Source organism: Cryptomeria japonica, chromosome 8 (genome assembly GCF_030272615.1).
Source record: "Cryptomeria japonica chromosome 8, Sugi_1.0, whole genome shotgun sequence".
Lineage (NCBI taxonomy): Eukaryota > Viridiplantae > Streptophyta > Pinopsida > Cupressales > Cupressaceae > Cryptomeria > Cryptomeria japonica.
In genome coordinates, this window is record NC_081412.1 from 578,381,731 (window position 1) to 578,399,650 (window position 17,920).

Consider the following 17,920-nt stretch of genomic DNA (forward strand, 5'->3'; position numbering starts at 1 on the left):
TCTCCTTCCGGTTGAGATGTTTCTCCAATTGACCTACCAGTTGTGGCGCAAACTGGTTGTATTGCCTCCCCTCTATATTTTTTACTTAACCTAATGATCATGGTCACCGGTGGATTGATCTACCTATTGATTTGGTTCATCAGTTAAGGTTTCTTCTTGCCACCAAGACGTGGCTCTCTACCGTCAATATTGGTCTGTGCCGGTATGCACCCCGTGGCAATTGGACATGTGTGAACTTTTAATTGATATCCAAGCCTGTCAGGATATGCATATAATTACTTGATGGATAAAGATGGTAGACATTAAGTTGACAAATTTTGTCTCAGAAGTTGATTGGACACTGTCAATTCACGCATGTGTATTCAATAGGCATGAACTACTTGCCAGGCTCTCGTATCCCCTGGTTTGATGTCTTGCTACTTAACAAAGGAATGCCCTCATTTCCCCATCAAACAATTGCATTCTTTGCTCGGTAACTTGCAATAGAATCCCCAATTCTCCTTGAAGCTACTTGTTGACAGATGGCCTTCCTGGGCGAAATCACTGACAAACGTTTGCAGGAGGTCCTCTACTCTCGACACCCTCTTATACTTCACAACCTTAAAATGATACTGGGGAAGGAATTCCTTATGGCTTATCACAGGTATAGAACCATTGCCGATAGCTCGATCTTTTTCCTTGCAATGGTGATATACATGGGGACTAGCAAGTAGAGAGCGAAGCTTTTAACTCAAATCGTGTTTAAACACCGCCTGCTGGGGGAAATTGATGCCGCGTTGGACAACATTGATGGTAGCCTAAGAATACCGCTTCTCCAAAATTACTATATGTCCTTGGGCAACAAGGTGAAGGTGAGAAAGTTTGTGATTGTGAACTCTTTGGACTATGATGCTCTTCAAGAAACCTGGCCTGCCATCACTAGGAATATTGAATTTCTATTTAAGGCGACAGGCATTCAAAATGGCTTCACTTCAAAATGGAGGGAAAAATATCTTGGAGATGAAGGGTTAGCGGGTGTAGAAGGATTTGGCATTATGGAGAATGGAGATTAGGCTGATGGCAATGTCTGGGGGTTTGGGCTTGGTGAGGAGTGGTTCCCAAATGACTATGAACTCCTTAGGGAAAAGGCTGAATTGATGGCTCACTCGACCTGTGGCACTAAATGCCCAATAATCCTGGATGCGGCTCGTGCTCCTGTGGACGATGACTTTGAAGACTCCCAATGATTCCGGTTGTGTCACCTTTCTCATGATTCTCAGTTTTCTCGTTATTGTTTTTTGTTTGAAGGCCTCTGGCCGATTATTGAAGAAGTTGAGGAAATACAACTTCAGAGATCCCAAGAACACCTGCATGCAAATACCTGTCACATGAGAAGAATGGAGGCACATAAAGCAAAAAAGCATAAATGCTCTGAAGAAGAAGATTATCATTCAGAAAGGGAATCAATTTTATGAACAAGTACAATACAATCCTTATAAAAGGATAATAACAACCCTAAAGAAACCTTAAAGGGATGATGTGTATTTAATAATTAGAATAATTATTAAATACCTACAATATTTATTAAATGCCTAAGTTTAGCTTAAGCGTAGATTTTAATAGACTAATAATTAAATAAATAATTACTAGCTAATACAAGATAACTCTAACAGTTATGTTATCTACTTCCAGCATTTGTCGACTGGTGTTTTGTACTTGTCCAACCTCCATTGCTGGTTTCTTCTTATATGTGGAATAGAGCTAGGGTAAGGGGTTTTATTCTTGGTTCTTTCCCCCTACCGCTCTCACTAAAGCAGGCCTTCTATTCTCCTATTTTGATTAATACAAGGGTGCTGCCCCTCTGCAACTATTTACTTATTAAAAATAAATAAATTCTGGATTAAAACCCTAAAGTAATGATGCTCATTATTGTATTCATGAAAATGAGTATGACGAAATGGATTGAACAACTAGGGTGTTATTAACAAACAATGATGCTCAAATTTCCAAACGCAAACCCAACTTTAATTGCAAGACATTTAAATAATTTTGTGAAAGAATTCCTATAAACCAATGATGATTCACGAGGTTGGACCTACCATTTTTTTCAAACCCTAAGCACCCAAACAATTTTTTGAAAGAACTTCGAAATAACAACAATGACAACACATTTAAATTAACACCCATTTGCCAAAAACCCAACTAACACTTTTTCTCCCAAAAACCCTTTTGAACCCAATTACTAAAATCGTAAAACCCTTTAGCAACCATGTTTGTTTCAAAGCTTTGATATATTCTCACAAGGAACACAAGAAATAACAACAATGGCAACACATTGCAAAGAAAAAATAAGATTTAGTTGACTTGTAGATACACCAAACCTTCTATGTTTGTTTCGAGATTTTTTTTCATTAACCAAATCACAAACAATGTTATCTGCAATAGAAAAATCCACAAATCGTAAGTAGCGAAACCCATTTTTCAAACAACTTGCATAAATCTAACTTCTGAAAAGCCTAAGCTTGCGTGCATCACAAATGTTTAAAATCCGACCTGCAGATGTGAGCCTTTGAAATCTCCAAACACAACAAAACACAAGCAACCATATGGAAATACCATAGAGGAAATAACTAAATGAACTTACAAAGACAAGGTAAAACCAAGTAGAAACCATAGCCATTAGTTGTAGTAAATTGAATTAAATGCTCCCAAGAACACCTGCATGCAAATACCTGTCACATGAGAAGAATGGAGGCACATAAAGCAAAAAAGCATAAATGCTCTGAAGAAGAAGATTATCATTCAGAAAGGGAATCAATTTTATGAACAAGTACAATACAATCCTTATAAAAGGATAATAACAACCCTAAAGGTGTGCAACCCTAAAGAAACCTTAAAGGGATGATGTGTATTTAATAATTAGAATAATTATTAAATACCTACAATATTTATTAAATGCCTAAGTTTAGCTTAAGCGTAGATTTTAATAGACTAATAATTAAATAAATAATTACTAGCTAATACAAGATAACTCTAACAGTTATGTTATCTACTTCCAGCATTTGTCGACTGGTGTTTTGTACTTGTCCAACCTCCATTGCTGGTTTCTTCTTATATGTGGAATAGAGCTAGGGTAAGGGGTTTTATTCTTGGTTCTTTCCCCCTACCGCTCTCACTAAAGCAGGCCTTCTATTCTCCTATTTTGATTAATACAAGGGCGCTGCCCCTCTGCAACTATTTACTTATTAAAAATAAATAAATTCTGGATTAAAACCCTAAAGTAATGATGCTCATTATTGTATTCATGAAAATGAGTATGACGAAATGGATTGAACAACTAGGGTGTTATTAACAAACAATGATGCTCAAATTTCCAAACGCAAACCCAACTTTAATTGCAAGACATTTAAATAATTTTGTGAAAGAATTCCTATAAACCAATGATGATTCACGAGGTTGGACCTACCATTTTTTTCAAACCCTAAGCACCCAAACAATTTTTTGAAAGAACTTCGAAATAACAACAATGACAACACATTTAAATTAACACCCATTTGCCAAAAACCCAACTAACACTTTTTCTCCCAAAAACCCTTTTGAACCCAATTACTAAAATCGTAAAACCCTTTAGCAACCATGTTTGTTTCAAAGCTTTGATATATTCTCACAAGGAACACAAGAAATAACAACAATGGCAACACATTGCAAAGAAAAAATAAGATTTAGTTGACTTGTAGATACACCAAACCTTCTATGTTTGTTTTGAGATTTTTTTTCATTAACCAAATCACAAACAATGTTATCTGCAATAGAAAAATCCACAAATCGTAAGTAGTGAAACCCATTTTTCAAACAACTTGCATAAATCTAACTTCTGAAAAGCCTAAGCTTGCGTGCATCACAAATGTTTAAAATCCGACCTGCAGATGTGAGCCTTTGAAATCTCCAAACACAACAAAACACAAGCAACCATATGGAAATACCATAGAGGAAATAACTAAATGAACTTACAAAGACAAGGTAAAACCAAGTAGAAACCATAGCCATTAGTTGTAGTAAATTGAATTAAATGCTCCCACGAATTACAATGCGAATCACACGGTCACCTTTCAAAATATATCAAAAAACAATTTGTAAACAACAAAAAGCATGCCAAATGGACACATCATGGGGACACATGAACCAAAAACCGTCAAAACATCTACCGACAAACCCCCATCGAGAAACCCTCACTGAAACCTATTTTCATGAGAAATTGACAATATTCCGATTAAAAAAGCCCAAACAAAAAGCCTATCAACTTAATAACTAAACAAACACATATACATGTATTCTCTTTTTAAAATTATATTCATCTAATTTAAAAAAATTCCACAACTCCATAAGGGCACTATTTCTTGTTAGAAGGGTGACACATAATTAATCTAATTCTATACTAATCTCTTAATCAGCACAGACGAACAGAATTAAAAGAAAGAACACTATGCGATGTGTCTTTTTTCAACAGCATAAAAGGGTTCCGATATTTGAGACACAACTATTACCGCCATAGGAAAATCATTCAAAATAACCAAATGGAAGAAGTGTCATAACGATATTGGCGGCAGCATTTCGGAATGGTATGCAGTTTTCCTAAATTTTGATTGAAAAATCTTGCTTCGCAGACTGAAAATTAGGAAGAGATCAATAAATTTATGTATGAAATGTATACTTCCACAGGATTACTTGAAATCAGTAGTGCCTTCTCAGCTGATTGCAGAAAGAGGATCCAACATCGTAGTCATTAATCCAGGTGTCTTTATTTATCAATGCACATTCTAAAGTTATTTAATCTTCAGCTTAATTTGGCTTTGAAGTGAGTTGAAAAGTGCCAGTAAACGCATACGTCTTTTTCGTTATGTAAATGATTTGACAAAATTGCTTGAAATAAATAAGTAAATGATGCCCTCTAACAAGTTTCTCTAACACCCATTTATTTTTGGACGCAATTCTACAATCTATACTTATGCACATTACATGGCGGCTTGATATTTTTGTTTTTAAGTTTAAGAAATACGCAAAGTTTCTTGGCCTTATTTTGTGGTGAATTTAAAAAAACTTGGTGACTATTTTTTTCCCTGCTGAACGATTTAATGGGATTGTTTGCAAATTGATATATAATTGGTGTTTTGTTAGAAGTTTCCGTAATACTGATTATGTTATGATCATGTTTTTGAAGGTTCTGAAAATATTAAAGTTGGTCTGGCATCATGGCAGACACCTGTGGTGATTCCCCATTGCATTGCACATCATATGAAGGGGCCCATGGACGAACAGACACAAATAAACAAGAAAAATTGGGAGCAAGTAAGTGATCCAGTTACGCTAGTTTTTGTTAGAGCAAATGTTTTGGCGGCTTAAATCTATTTTGTCAGAAACGGAATATTATAATTGATTCTACCGAGAAAAGAAGATCTTATGGGTTTGAGGATGATAAATTGATCAAGGTTTTTTAAACAAAATTGGCATCGGTCTTGCACCTATGCCACATGAAGTTCTTGGAAGAAGTACAGTAGTGGATGGGGGATGTGTTTTCGGAATAGGTTTTTTGGGAGGCTATTTTTTAGGGGATGACGGGACAAATATTAAAAAAAAGGGAAATTTAAAAATATAGAAAATTTCAAATTAAGGTATTCATCATTGATGCAAGAGCATTTGGGTTACCTACAATCTTTCTGTTCAGTTTGGGCTTTTTGTTCTAATTTTTGCTTGTGTGTTCAGGTTTTTTTGTTTTTGTTTTGCTGAGTCAATTTTGCTGTCATGTGTGGGTTTGCTGGGGCTCGCTTGGACTAGTGATCATTCTTGTGTACTGCATGTTCCTTTCTTATGTTAGGCCTTTTTGTAATAGGTCATGGCTGTATCACTTGTGCCTGACAGCACTTTCGTTCTGATATTTTCATGTAAGGCTGTGGGCATTTAACACTTGCAAGAAATTCTGACTAGGGTTATCTTGATATGCCTATCTTTGATCGTACCTATTATTGGATTTCAACAGTTTCTGTCAGGCATCTTTTCCTTCATGTGCCCATCCTAGATTGTGGGTGGAGCCTTTGTGGCTGGTGGCATGTTCAATCCGCACAATTGTCTCTTATAAAAAAAAACATACATGTGAGGATAAACAAATGTACATGCAACAAGGATCATTGGAAGTAAAAGAAAGTTGAAGTTTATTTGTTTGCTGTTTGCACACCAAGTACGACATCTGTCCTTCCACCAATACCAACAACATAATAATCATTTGTGAAAAATTAATTATCCAATGCAATAGATAATCGTGGTACCCTTCTTGTGCAACTCACTTTGGAACCATCCGCTAGCATGACATGGAATCCATCAAATTCCTCTACTTCCAGCCCTTTATTTATCATGAAACCCTAGTTGATGAAATTATGAGTGGCACTGCTATCTACCAAGCATAACACTCGTTGTTCCTTGACAATCCCTTCCAACACGAAAGGCTGATACCTAGGAACACTGAAAAGAGTAGCAAAAGCAATATCATGTGTGTCAGCAACTTCCTCATTATTGCCCTCTGAATCTGTATCCTGAATTTGCTCATCATCCACATATGAATGAACTTCAATGAGACGTGCCTTGCCTTTCCCAAGGCATCTATGTCCAGGCTCCCAAGGCCCCTTACACGAGAAGCATAGCTTCTTCCTCCTCAACTCATTACGAGTCTCCTGATCCATCTTGGGAGGAGGTGGTGCATTTTGATGCTGTGTAGAAGACCTTTGAAAAGGTTTGGGGCCATCAGAAGATTTCTTATTTTGTTGATGAGAAGTGGGTGGTGGTGTAGTCTCAAGGTCTAGGGTAATTTGAATAGCCTCATGTAGGATCCTAGGCTTAAGAGCCTTGACCAATCCTCGTAACCTGTCATGCAAACCCTCAATAAATAACATCACTACGTGTTTATCTGGCATCTCAGGAACCATAACAGCAATGTGTTGAAACTCATTAATGTAAGTTTCAACATGTCCAGTTTGTTGTAACAGTGCAAGATCTCTATAATATAACTCAACATCCTTATGGTCGAATCTAGCAATCAACCGCTCAGTAAACTCAGTGTAAGAATATATAAGTCCATGGTTTTGTTGACCTAACCATGGTGCCACCAATCATAAGCCACACCCTCCAAATGTAATACTGCAAACTATATGGCTTCGTCCTCCGGCATTGGCTTAAGTGACAGGTAGATATCGAGCTTGTGCACCTAGGCCCTTCACTGATCTTCCCACTGCCATCGGAGGAAGATAAAGTGATCTCACTGGTAGCCCACTTAAGATCACTATTGTGTTGTTGTCTAGGCAACCTATCATTATGGTTCCTCATATTGTCCTTGTGTTGCATACAGTACTGGTGTAAAGGAAAGGCATCTCTAACATGCTCTGGGAGACGAACCCACTCATCACTGGCTGCCATAACCATATCCTGAAACTCAACGCCCTCTTGTGGGTTTGTTGTTGGTGGCTCATCTCTAGGAGTGAAGTGAGGCTGCATAGGCTTGTCAGCTGTCCGTGTATGTGCCCTGTCACGCCTAGGAGAAATAGATGCACTACCTAATGATGAATGAGCCCTACTATTGCCACAACTCCCTGTAACTGAAACATACCTGACATGTCTGCACACCTATCCTTGTGACGAGTCAAGTCCAACCTGTCTAGTGTATCTTGAAGTCTATCTAGTGCCTGCACAATCCTAGGCTGAGAATTAGCCAGAGTTCTCATCACTTCATTTGGATTAGGTGGGTTTTGTCTCTCCTCTTTCCGAGGACTCCTATTTCCATCAGGTATATCACCCATATCAAAGTCCAAGTGTCCCTGTGCTCTTCTGCGTGTATAGTACCTGTAAGGTCCAGTTCTTCCCGGATGCATAGAATCAATCAAAGGACCCTCAGGTTGGCAGGATCATTGCTCTGATACCACTGAAAGATCCCTAGCCAGGTTATATTGAATTTTTTCTGATTCTTATGCTGCTGTATTGAGGTTTTAAGACTGATTTTTTGAGGGTTTTTGCTTGGATTTGTTATTAGTATTTTGCATAGGGTTTAATCATGAATAAATGCCAATAATGTTGAAATGGTTAGCTAGTTCAGATCATATTTTAATGTTGCCTTGTGGCAATTAAAATATTATCTTATTGTAATAAGGTTAAGCGATTTATGTTTATAGGGCTGGGCCCAAATGCAACGTATGGATTAAGCAATTTATGTTTATAGGGCTGGGCCCAAATGTAACGTGTGGTTAAGCATTTCATAGGGCTGGGCCCCAAACAGGAAACGTGTCACAAGTTGCAAGTTATGTAGGCCCCAAATTGGGTGCCAAAGTGCAAAGTGAAATATGTAAAATAAAGGAAATTAGTTAAGGCCGACTTAGAAGACTTGAACATGAATCTTGTATATAAACAAGATTCATTCTACACAACAAATATTGTTATCAAGTGCGATCAGCCTTATGCAAAAACAGTCAGCAAATCTGCATGTTAGAGAGCGAATCCATTGGACAACCTGCTGGGCAAGGTGGTGCGCTATACTTCAGTGATCTCCCTCTTCAATTGATGTTGATATTCTGCTCTCTCTGAAGACACACTACAGCTGCATATGCTAGGTTCAGTCTGCCCTAGATTGGCAACCAAATCAGATAAGTAATCTGATTCATGTAATCTGCTTATAATTAAGAATCTGATCTGAATCTTTCATGCTGGGTTTTTCCTCCAAGAGGGAGGTTTTCCCAGGGTACTTGTGTCTTGTGTTGTGTGTTTTTATTATTATTTCTGATTATTCTCAATCTGTTTACCTAAAATCAACAAATAAACCATCACTTTTGGAAGCAAAATGCAATAAGATAATTCATTGTTATTAATTGCAGATTTCTGATTTTTGAGACAGCAATATAACAACTTCCAAAATCAAGAAATCCATTTCACCAAAGCACAATGAGCATACCAGGAGTCCAATGCCTAGCCAGGAAAGGTGGGGTTTATTGAATAATCTTGAATAGAACACAATGGATGAGCGTCCAAGGATGTCCAATGACTCCAATGGAGTTTATTTGCATCAACTATAATTAACAAAAACAAATATCCTGAAACTGCAAAGATTTGTGCTAGGCCAAGCAAGATTATTGAATTTACTAAGTTTTATCAATGAATGACTGATTTGAACCCCATTTGTCATGTGTAGCCTGAATAATTCATTAGATCTCTACTGGAAAGTGATGACAATGAAGAACACTCCAATTTCAAACCCTCTACTGTGATGTATAGGCCAATTTGTGCACCCCGAGGCTTGCAAGTGGTACGGCTAGCAAGAAAAAGGTATGGCTTGCCCAAGGAATGGTACAACAGCCTTTGGGGGTTTCCAAACCACCTTCAATCTACAAGGTAAAGTCTGAATCTGCTGATATAGGTCTGAATCCGTTGATAGTACTCTCAATTGAAGCACATATAGGAATCTTGTATGAATTCCCCACAATTATGAATTGGGTTTGCATCCAATTCATTGATCACCAAGGACATTTTGTTCCTTGAAGGTTGGTTTGCTGCTGAAAACCATTTGCAGAGCTCAATTCCAAAATAGCTGATGTAAAAATGATTGAATGAATGCTGAAAGAAACCCAAACATGTCACTTTAATAACCTCTAACCCTAAACTTACCTTTTAGGGTTTCCATGCTTTATTTTAAAACACTTTATAATGTTTATTAAAACACTTGGCCTTCCTCTATGCTGATCATACCTTTTTCCTAGGCTCCCTTTTATTATTTGTTTTAGAAACAACTTATGTTATGTCTCCTAGACAACGTGGGCCAAGGTGGTCCCCTTTATTCTAATATTAAAAATACTTTATTAAGAAAGCACTTTATTCAATTAAGTGGAATTATTAAAGTTATTATTTTAATAATCCAAATTTATCCCTAAATTTACCACATGAACTCCCAAACTGAAAACTGAATGCTGTCACATGTCCAAGGATGATGACTGGATATGGTAGTGCAACTGACAGTCTCCTAAAATGTAGGTATGCTCCTAAAAATTAGGAGATTGTCTCAAATCAATGATAAACACTCCTAAGCCACTTTGCTATGCTCCTCGGCCTTGTGATGGTCAAACAGTCAATTGACAGTCTTCACCTATAAAATAGGAACCCTCCTAAAAAATAGAAAACTGTCCTAGAACGCCCAAAACGTCTCCAATACTCCTCAAAAGGCCACCAAACCCCCAAACGGGATCCCTATCCAACATGTTAGCCCACGGGAACCCTAATTATAGGCTAACCCATGCTGACAACTGAACCGTCTAAGGAAGGGACATTACAAAGTCAAGGTAATAGTTAGACTTCATGGATTGCCAAAAAGTATAGTTTTGGATGGAGACAATAAATTTGGGGGTCACTTTTGGCACACTTAGTGAAAAAAATTAGACAGCAAATTGAAAAGCTCAATCTATTGTTCCCAAACTGATGGGCAAACAAAAGTTGTCAACAAAACTCTAGGTAACCTATTGAGATGTTTTGTTGGAAAGAAGTCCACTTGGTGGTGTAGGTGATTTTTATGTGTCTACAGGTGGTATTTGATTTTGGCATAAACAAAATTATCTTTTAATAATTCAATTAAATGGAGTATAGCCAAAAATCCTTTTGAAGTCATGCATGGGTTGAGCCCAAGGGTAGTCAATAATTTGAGAGACACTATTGATTTGGCTACAAAAAGTTTTGTAGCAGAAGATTTTGTTGATTGTAAACATGAGTTGCACAAAAAACTTAAGAATTTGGAGAAAAATACAATTAAGTACAAGCAACATGCATATCTTAAGAGGAGGGAATAATAATTTCAAGTTGGAGACTTGGTGTTAGCTTATTTGTGGAAAGAAAGATTCCCCCACGGGTGTAATATGAGATAAACTGTAAGAAAACTCTGCCATGTAAGGTCTTAAGAAAGTTCACTGCCAATGCATATGAAATAGAGCTTCCTAAGGGTGTAGACATTTCACCTATTTTCAATGTTGCTAATTTGTATTGTTATCGTGAGGGGGCAAACTAGTGAATAAGAAGGTGCCAATCTTGATTGCCAAAAAGAACAATGGGTACAATAGTTGCCTAAAAAGGAATGAGATGAGGTTGAAATAATAATAGATTCTCATTAGTCAAAAAAGGAAAGGAATGCATGAAATACTTGGTGAAGAGGAAGATCAAGGCAATAAATGATGCAATTAGGGTGAATGCATCTGAGGTTGTCAAGCATAGAATTTTAGTTCTAGACTTTATAAAACATTTGAGTCTCTAAACTCATGGAACATTCTGCTTGACAATTCTAATAAAGGAGCATCTTAGTCACTTGCAGTCTTGTTCAATTTTGGCTTTTTGTTCTAGTTTCTCTGTTTGTTTAGTTTTTAAATTTTTTTTTTTCTCTAGAGATAATTTTGCTATCTTATGTGGGGTTCATTTTTAAAGATGTAGTCTTTTTGATGTTGAGCGTTTCACTTCAAACCTATTTGTTGGAGCTTGATGTATTGGGGCTCATCCTTATATATTGTGTATTCCTTTCTTATGTTGGGTGTTTTATGTAGGGGTTGTGGGTGTATCACTTGTGCCTGATAGCATCTAATGTCTAAGGTCTTTAAGTAAGACCATGGGTTTTTAACACCTGCAAGAAAATTTGATGGGAGGTTATCTTCATATGCTTCTCTTTGATAACACCTATTATTGGCTGGTGGTAGTGTTTATGGCATTTTCTCCTTCATGCGTTTGTCCCAGATTGTGGGTGGAGCCTTTATGGATGGTGGTTTGTCCATACTGGACGATTGGCCCATATAAAAAAATATTTGAGGATAAACATAGGGACAAATAACAAGGATTATTGGAAGCTACGGAAAGTTGAGGATTATTTGTTTGCTCCTTATGTGGGAGTATCCAAACAAAGACATTAAGGAGATATTGAATAAATTGTAAACTTACCTCAAATGATGTAGTTTTGATGCTCTCTTGCTCTTTTCTTGCTATTGTTCTTTCCTCTTCTCACAATTATTCTATTTTTTTGGCTTCTACTTTGCAAAATGGAAAATGACAAAATATTTTTTTTTAATCTTTTAGTTGTTAGTGTGGTTGTTTTAGGTTTAGGGTTGGTGTAAAGAGGTGTGGGGGCCCTTGTGGGTCCCCCAATCCCCCTTTTCTTTGCAATTTTGTGTTTTTTTTGAATGAGCTGTAGCTTTCCCCTGCTATTTCCTGGGAAAAAAGGGTGTCTTGGAGACATTTCCTAAAATTCGCTACCTGTCCCTGCATCCCTGAAATGTCGCCTATAAGGTCTGAAAATGTAGGGATGCATTTCTGTGGTACATAGACTTGAACACAACTCTGTTGGTGACTTTGGAGCCTTCATTATCGTGACCTTTTAAAACATGGAGCATGTTCAATGGTCACTTGACCTTGCCACTGGACAATGTTCCACTGGGTTTTAATTTGTCATTGATTTAATTTTAATTTTTTTTCCAATATATCTCGCCAACAGATTGTTATTCATTGGACCATATCTATATATAATCCAATGAATCACAATCTGTTGGGGAGATATATGCAAAAAAATAATAATAATATCATAGTACTTTAAGTAAAACAATCATAAATCTTTAATTTACCATTACTGTTTATTAGAATCATATAATACTGTTTGTATACAGAGACCATGTCTAGCAACGTTTCACTCTGCCTTCTTCCTAAATTGTAGGAAACTGGACTTTTGTGATCTTTTATACATTTGCAAGAAATATGGAATTTTAACTGTCACACCAAGACGAGTCACAAAACTCTAAATTTCTACAAGTACAGATACATATCATATTTAACTTCAGGAGATCTACTAAAAAATTGAACTGATGTAAAACAATTGTATATCAGAAAAGCAAAAGGAGATACTCCCATAGGAGACTGACTGAATACAAGTCAATCTTAAGTGAGTGGTCAATGTGACAATGGAAAAGACAAACCTTTTATGGACACATGCTGAAATGGTTATGGCCCATGGGATAATGGATAAGAATAGTTAATGTTTTCAATTTTTGAATTTAAAAAAATAAATTTCTATGTTGGCCTACCGTTTGTCACAGGCCAGAATATTCTAAGAAACATCAGTTTCTTGTGAAGTGGTTTTAGATTATGATGGCCCCTTGCAGTTCTGCTTCTGTTGATATGGGCTTAAAACTGCAATTTGAATTAAAGTCATCAGGAATCTAATTCACTGGATGAATTTAATTATTCCCCTTGGCACTATTTACATGTGCAGATTTATACATTTCCCGTATCACCTACTCGGCAAAGGGAGCGTGAAGAAGCCTACCAGATGGTAAGATGACCATTCTTTGGATCAGGCCTTGGGTTTGGTCAATTGTTGGTCATGTACATTTTATTGTCACAGAGCTTCTTTTTTGTCATTGTAATCTGGAATTTGCATTTTTTGGTAACTTTACTGGAATAGTGGTAATGTCTTTTTGAACTAATTTGCAATGTGCTGACTGAAAAGAAGATTGTGCCACAGATTACGTCACACTTGAAAGTGCAACCTCCAAACCATGAAAGAGGGAGAGAGTCCTGGTTTCGTAAGGTAATTTGTAGTGAATCATTTATATTTGATCAGTATGAAATGATTTTTTGAGTTTTTATAGGAAATGGTAATGTCTATTGTGTGGAAGATGAAATGAAGATTTTGGTATGTGTAATGTCTATTGCTAAGCATTCTTATTTCATTATTCCTTCCTTCATATGCATTACATCTTTAATTTCTTATGCTGGCTTGGGAGACTGTAAGTTTTTCGCCAATGATTCATGACCAGTTATACCAAATGGAGTATCTAGTTGTCCACCTGTGTTCTGTTGGTGCCTCTGCTACCTCAAAATGCAGAATGTGGTTATGTTTTCCAACTGCTATCCTGTAATTTGCTCAAAGAGCTTCTCTTATCTTGATACTGAGGTTCACTAATCTATAATTTTTGATCATTGATTTGCTTACCTTATATCCCGACCTGTTTGATGTTTTGGTGGTAAGGTCCAAGCTACTTGTTGGGTACGTCACGAGTTGTTAAGGATACTTGTTTGATGTTGTCTTATCCATTATATTGATCACTTGCTTTGCCAATGAATATACTTTGAATTTTTATTTTATTTTAATGAAAGGTTGGGTAATGATATTGGCAAAGGTTGCTTGGACCTTACCGCCATTGAACTTTGTGTAGCCTTCCAGGTTTATAGTGATATCCATTACCCAAAAGTCTTTACATCATTGTTTAAATAATTTATTCTATTGGCCTCGTGTATCAAATTCCCTGTGGCATTAGCACTTTGCTGGATGCTATCATCGCCAAATTTAGCATCCTTCAATTTCCATTTTTATTTTCTGATGTCACTCCTTATACTTCATCTGTCTTTCATCTTTGATAATCAAAAGAACCATACTAATGTTAATTGCAAATAAGACAATACAAAATACTAATAAGGGACAAAAAAGGATTCTTTGTGTGACTAGTATAAACAAAATTTAAGCTACAACAAATCAGTATATGTACAGATATGGTTCATAGTAATTTTCTGAAATGATGAAACCATTGGGTATTTAGGTGCTTCCAGACATGACCATTCTCAAAAGGGAGGTTTGAGCCAGTTGCTTGAACTGATCCACAGGTCTAGCTTTGTTCCAAATCCATAGTGGATAGTTTTAGAGTTTTAACACTTTGTAGAAATGGTGATTTTTGAGGAAAGTTTATGCTGGTCCTCCAATTCAGATTTTTATTAACAGGTATAAATGTTTGTTGTGCTAAATGAAGTGCCAGATGTTGCAGACAGCTTGGCTTCTTGAAATGCAATTCTCTTGATAGATTCCATTCCACACCAATGATGCTTGTCACCCTTTCCCTCTTGAGCAATTTGTTTTTCCAGAGATGATTCTTTTATACAGCCCTCCTAGATGTCCTCCGTGTTCTGTATGGGTACCCTTCACAATACCAAAATCATATTGAAAAGCCCGAATCTAAGCATATTGTTCCTTCAACAGTTAAAAAAATCTGAAGCTAAACAGGATCAGCAAATGAAGGGGGAAGAGGCAAATCATTTAGAAGATTTGGTTGTTTGTTAACAGGCTATAAGAAGACATATAGACTCTTGCCGTGGCATCCATTTCCTATTCTTACTTGGGATATGGTGATAAGAGGAATGTGGATGTTAACCTTAAAGTAATTTTCATACTGGTGGCAATGTCTATCAATCTAGATATATTGATCACTACAATCCTTTTGTCTCCCTCGACTCTTTAAAGTTGGGCTTCCACAGATTCAGGGGAGAAGATGCCCAACGGGGCGACATAGTGTTTCCTTTCTAAGAGCATGTGGAGTCACCTATTGCTATGCTTGCAATGTAGAGAATAAATGACTTTTCCCCGATGTTTTCTCTTGATGGATCTCTCGTAGCCATCAATCTCGGTTTGAGTCCAAAGGGTGGAGTTCATGTAGTGAAGGTAGATGGAGTGTCCAAGAGATGGAAATTGTTCAAGGGTCCTACATTTGCTAGTTCATGGAATGCCAAGCAAAGTGGGCTTTTATATGCATCGGTTGGTTGCATCTTTGCTTTGGATAAAACGATAGCTCATGTAATATCAATTCGCTTTAATCTAGGTGATTTGGGAGGAGAGGGCGATGTTAGGTCAGAGGTGAAATTTCTGATCAAAGATGGCACCACCAACAATGTCTTCCTGTTTCATCTCCAGATGGGAGAGAGTTCGTGTTCAGATCGGGGCGGTTGAGGCACAAGAGTTTGTACATACCTTGTAGGTTGAAGATCGTAGTACCCGTGACTGAATGGGAGCAACTTGTAAATGTCTTGTTTGATCAATATAGTAAGGAAGCTATAGTAAATGGGTTCAGCATTGATGTATTTCATGCTGTTACGAAAAAGTGGGAGTATCAATTGCTGTATGATTTCATCCTTGTCTATTCGATAAGTAATTCTTATGATGTGGACTACCACTCACACAATTCATGAGATAGCACTGTGTGTGCAAATGGTGGTGGTCATTATACCACAATGTTTGTAATGTCCCCTTCCTAACCAGTTGAGTTGGTGGACCTTTAGCCTATTCAATCGGTTCCTGTATGCTATTGAGTTTGGGTTAGGGAACCTTGGAGGTAGTTTATCCAACAATTTGACAGTAGTCGATGGTTAGTTGAGCTCCCATTGGAATTATGACCAGAATTCCCTTTTCTGGAGTGATGTTGGGTTAGTCTTCCAATACTTACTATTTTTAGTAAGTGTCATGCACCGACTGGGCCAATTGTTAGGGTTGCTATTTTTAGTATTGTAGGTGGGCTCAGTTTTGATGAGACTCTCAGCATTTTATATAATCCAGTGGTTTTAAATAAAATAATTATAAGTTATTAATCAATGAAGTTAAACAAAAGATTTAACTTTATTGTTATTTTAATTTATTTTATGAAGGGACTATAGAGGCCAATTATTAAATTAAAGGAGATTTATTTTAATGGATGTGCCTTTGTTATTTCATGCTACATAGGGAGACTAAAATGAAAGTGACTTTTATTAAATAAAAGGAAAAAACACATTTTCGAAAAAGTAGCGAAAAAGCAAAAAACACATTTTTGAAAAAGCAACAAAAAAGCAACAAAAAAGCAAGATTTTTTTTTTCAAAAAAGCAAAAAAGCAAAAAGTACTTTTCCAAAAAAGCAAAAAAGGAAGAATTGTTTTTGTTTTCAAAAAAGCAATTGAAAAGAACAAAAGTGCTTTTCCAAAAAATAGTGAAAAAACAAACAAAATCTTTTTTGAAAAAGCAACCCAAAAGCCAAAAGATATAAACGGAGGATTGGGGCTCTCATTTGAGGAGATGTTGAGTTTGGATATTGAATATTGCTTTCTTTTGGAGGAGATTGCTTCTCTTTGGTCTGTGAGGATGGAAACCCTTGTAGGTGACATTTTCCACATCATTGAAAGATATAATTTGGAGAATCTATTGGTGTTTTCACTCAGAGTACATACTAGGGCTTCATTGTGAATCAGTTTATGCAACCAATCAATCCATAGCTGTAGTTTATTTTGAAGATGAATTATCAGTTGCAAATTTGAGTTTTTGGTGAGGCTTTGGAGGCAAATATTTTTTGGTTCATGTCAACCATACACCCACAAGCCGTCCGTACACTTCTACATGCTGGCCCGACACTCTTTTGATGGGCGTCTAGGGTTTTGAGGAGGTTACACTTGCTGTTTTGGGGTGTTATGGACATGCTCTTCCTTGCATACCTTTAGTGTAGCCTTTGGAGCAAATTGTGAGGGTTGGTATCCACTTTGGAGTGATATGTTGGTGAATTTTGTGAGCAACTCCAGCTAAACTATTCTTGCATTTTTCAGGTTATGTTGGAGCTAGATATGTAATGTATTTTTATGTACTGGGTTGTTATTTTCTGAGAAAAAATGTATTTCCAGATCAGAAAATAAATCTGGAAATTTCAGCTGTGTTATTTCTGAATATTAGTCATTTTTTGGACTGAAATTGTTGCAAAATTATCTCTTTATCTGTACTATTATTGTCGTTGATTATATTGCAGAAAACAATTTAAAAACACATTCAAAAACCAAAAAAAGCAAAGCACAAACAGGGCTGCATGTTACAGGGGTATCAGAGCAATGTATCTTGCCATCTTGAAGGGTTAGTTAAAGAGATGAAGATTTTTGATGAGCAACTACTAGAAGGGATTATAGAATTGAAGCAAACTTGTCAAAGTTATTCAAAGAGTTGGGAAGATTATGGCAAGAATTTAAAACAATTGCATAAGGAAGTTTGTGATTATCTTGAATGGGTAAGGTCTCTCTTTTTTGTTAAAAAATAAATTAGAGACAAATGAAAGGGGTTCTTGTA

At 36.6% G+C, this 17,920-nt stretch overlaps 1 protein-coding gene across 1 annotated transcript in view; it reads left to right on the forward strand.

The window, feature by feature from the left end:
- Positions 1-4,443: 4,443 nt before the first annotated feature.
- The window catches only part of LOC131034409 (actin-related protein 9), a 217,233-nt gene continuing 203,756 nt past the window's right edge, over positions 4,444-17,920 (forward strand). The window contains exons 1-5 of the mRNA XM_057965876.2: positions 4,444-4,598; positions 4,699-4,771; positions 5,198-5,325; positions 13,292-13,351; positions 13,544-13,609. Of these exons, the coding sequence (XP_057821859.2) occupies positions 4,596-4,598; positions 4,699-4,771; positions 5,198-5,325; positions 13,292-13,351; positions 13,544-13,609 (330 nt within the window). The 5' untranslated portion in view covers positions 4,444-4,595. The remainder of the gene's footprint in view (positions 4,599-4,698; positions 4,772-5,197; positions 5,326-13,291; positions 13,352-13,543; positions 13,610-17,920) is intronic.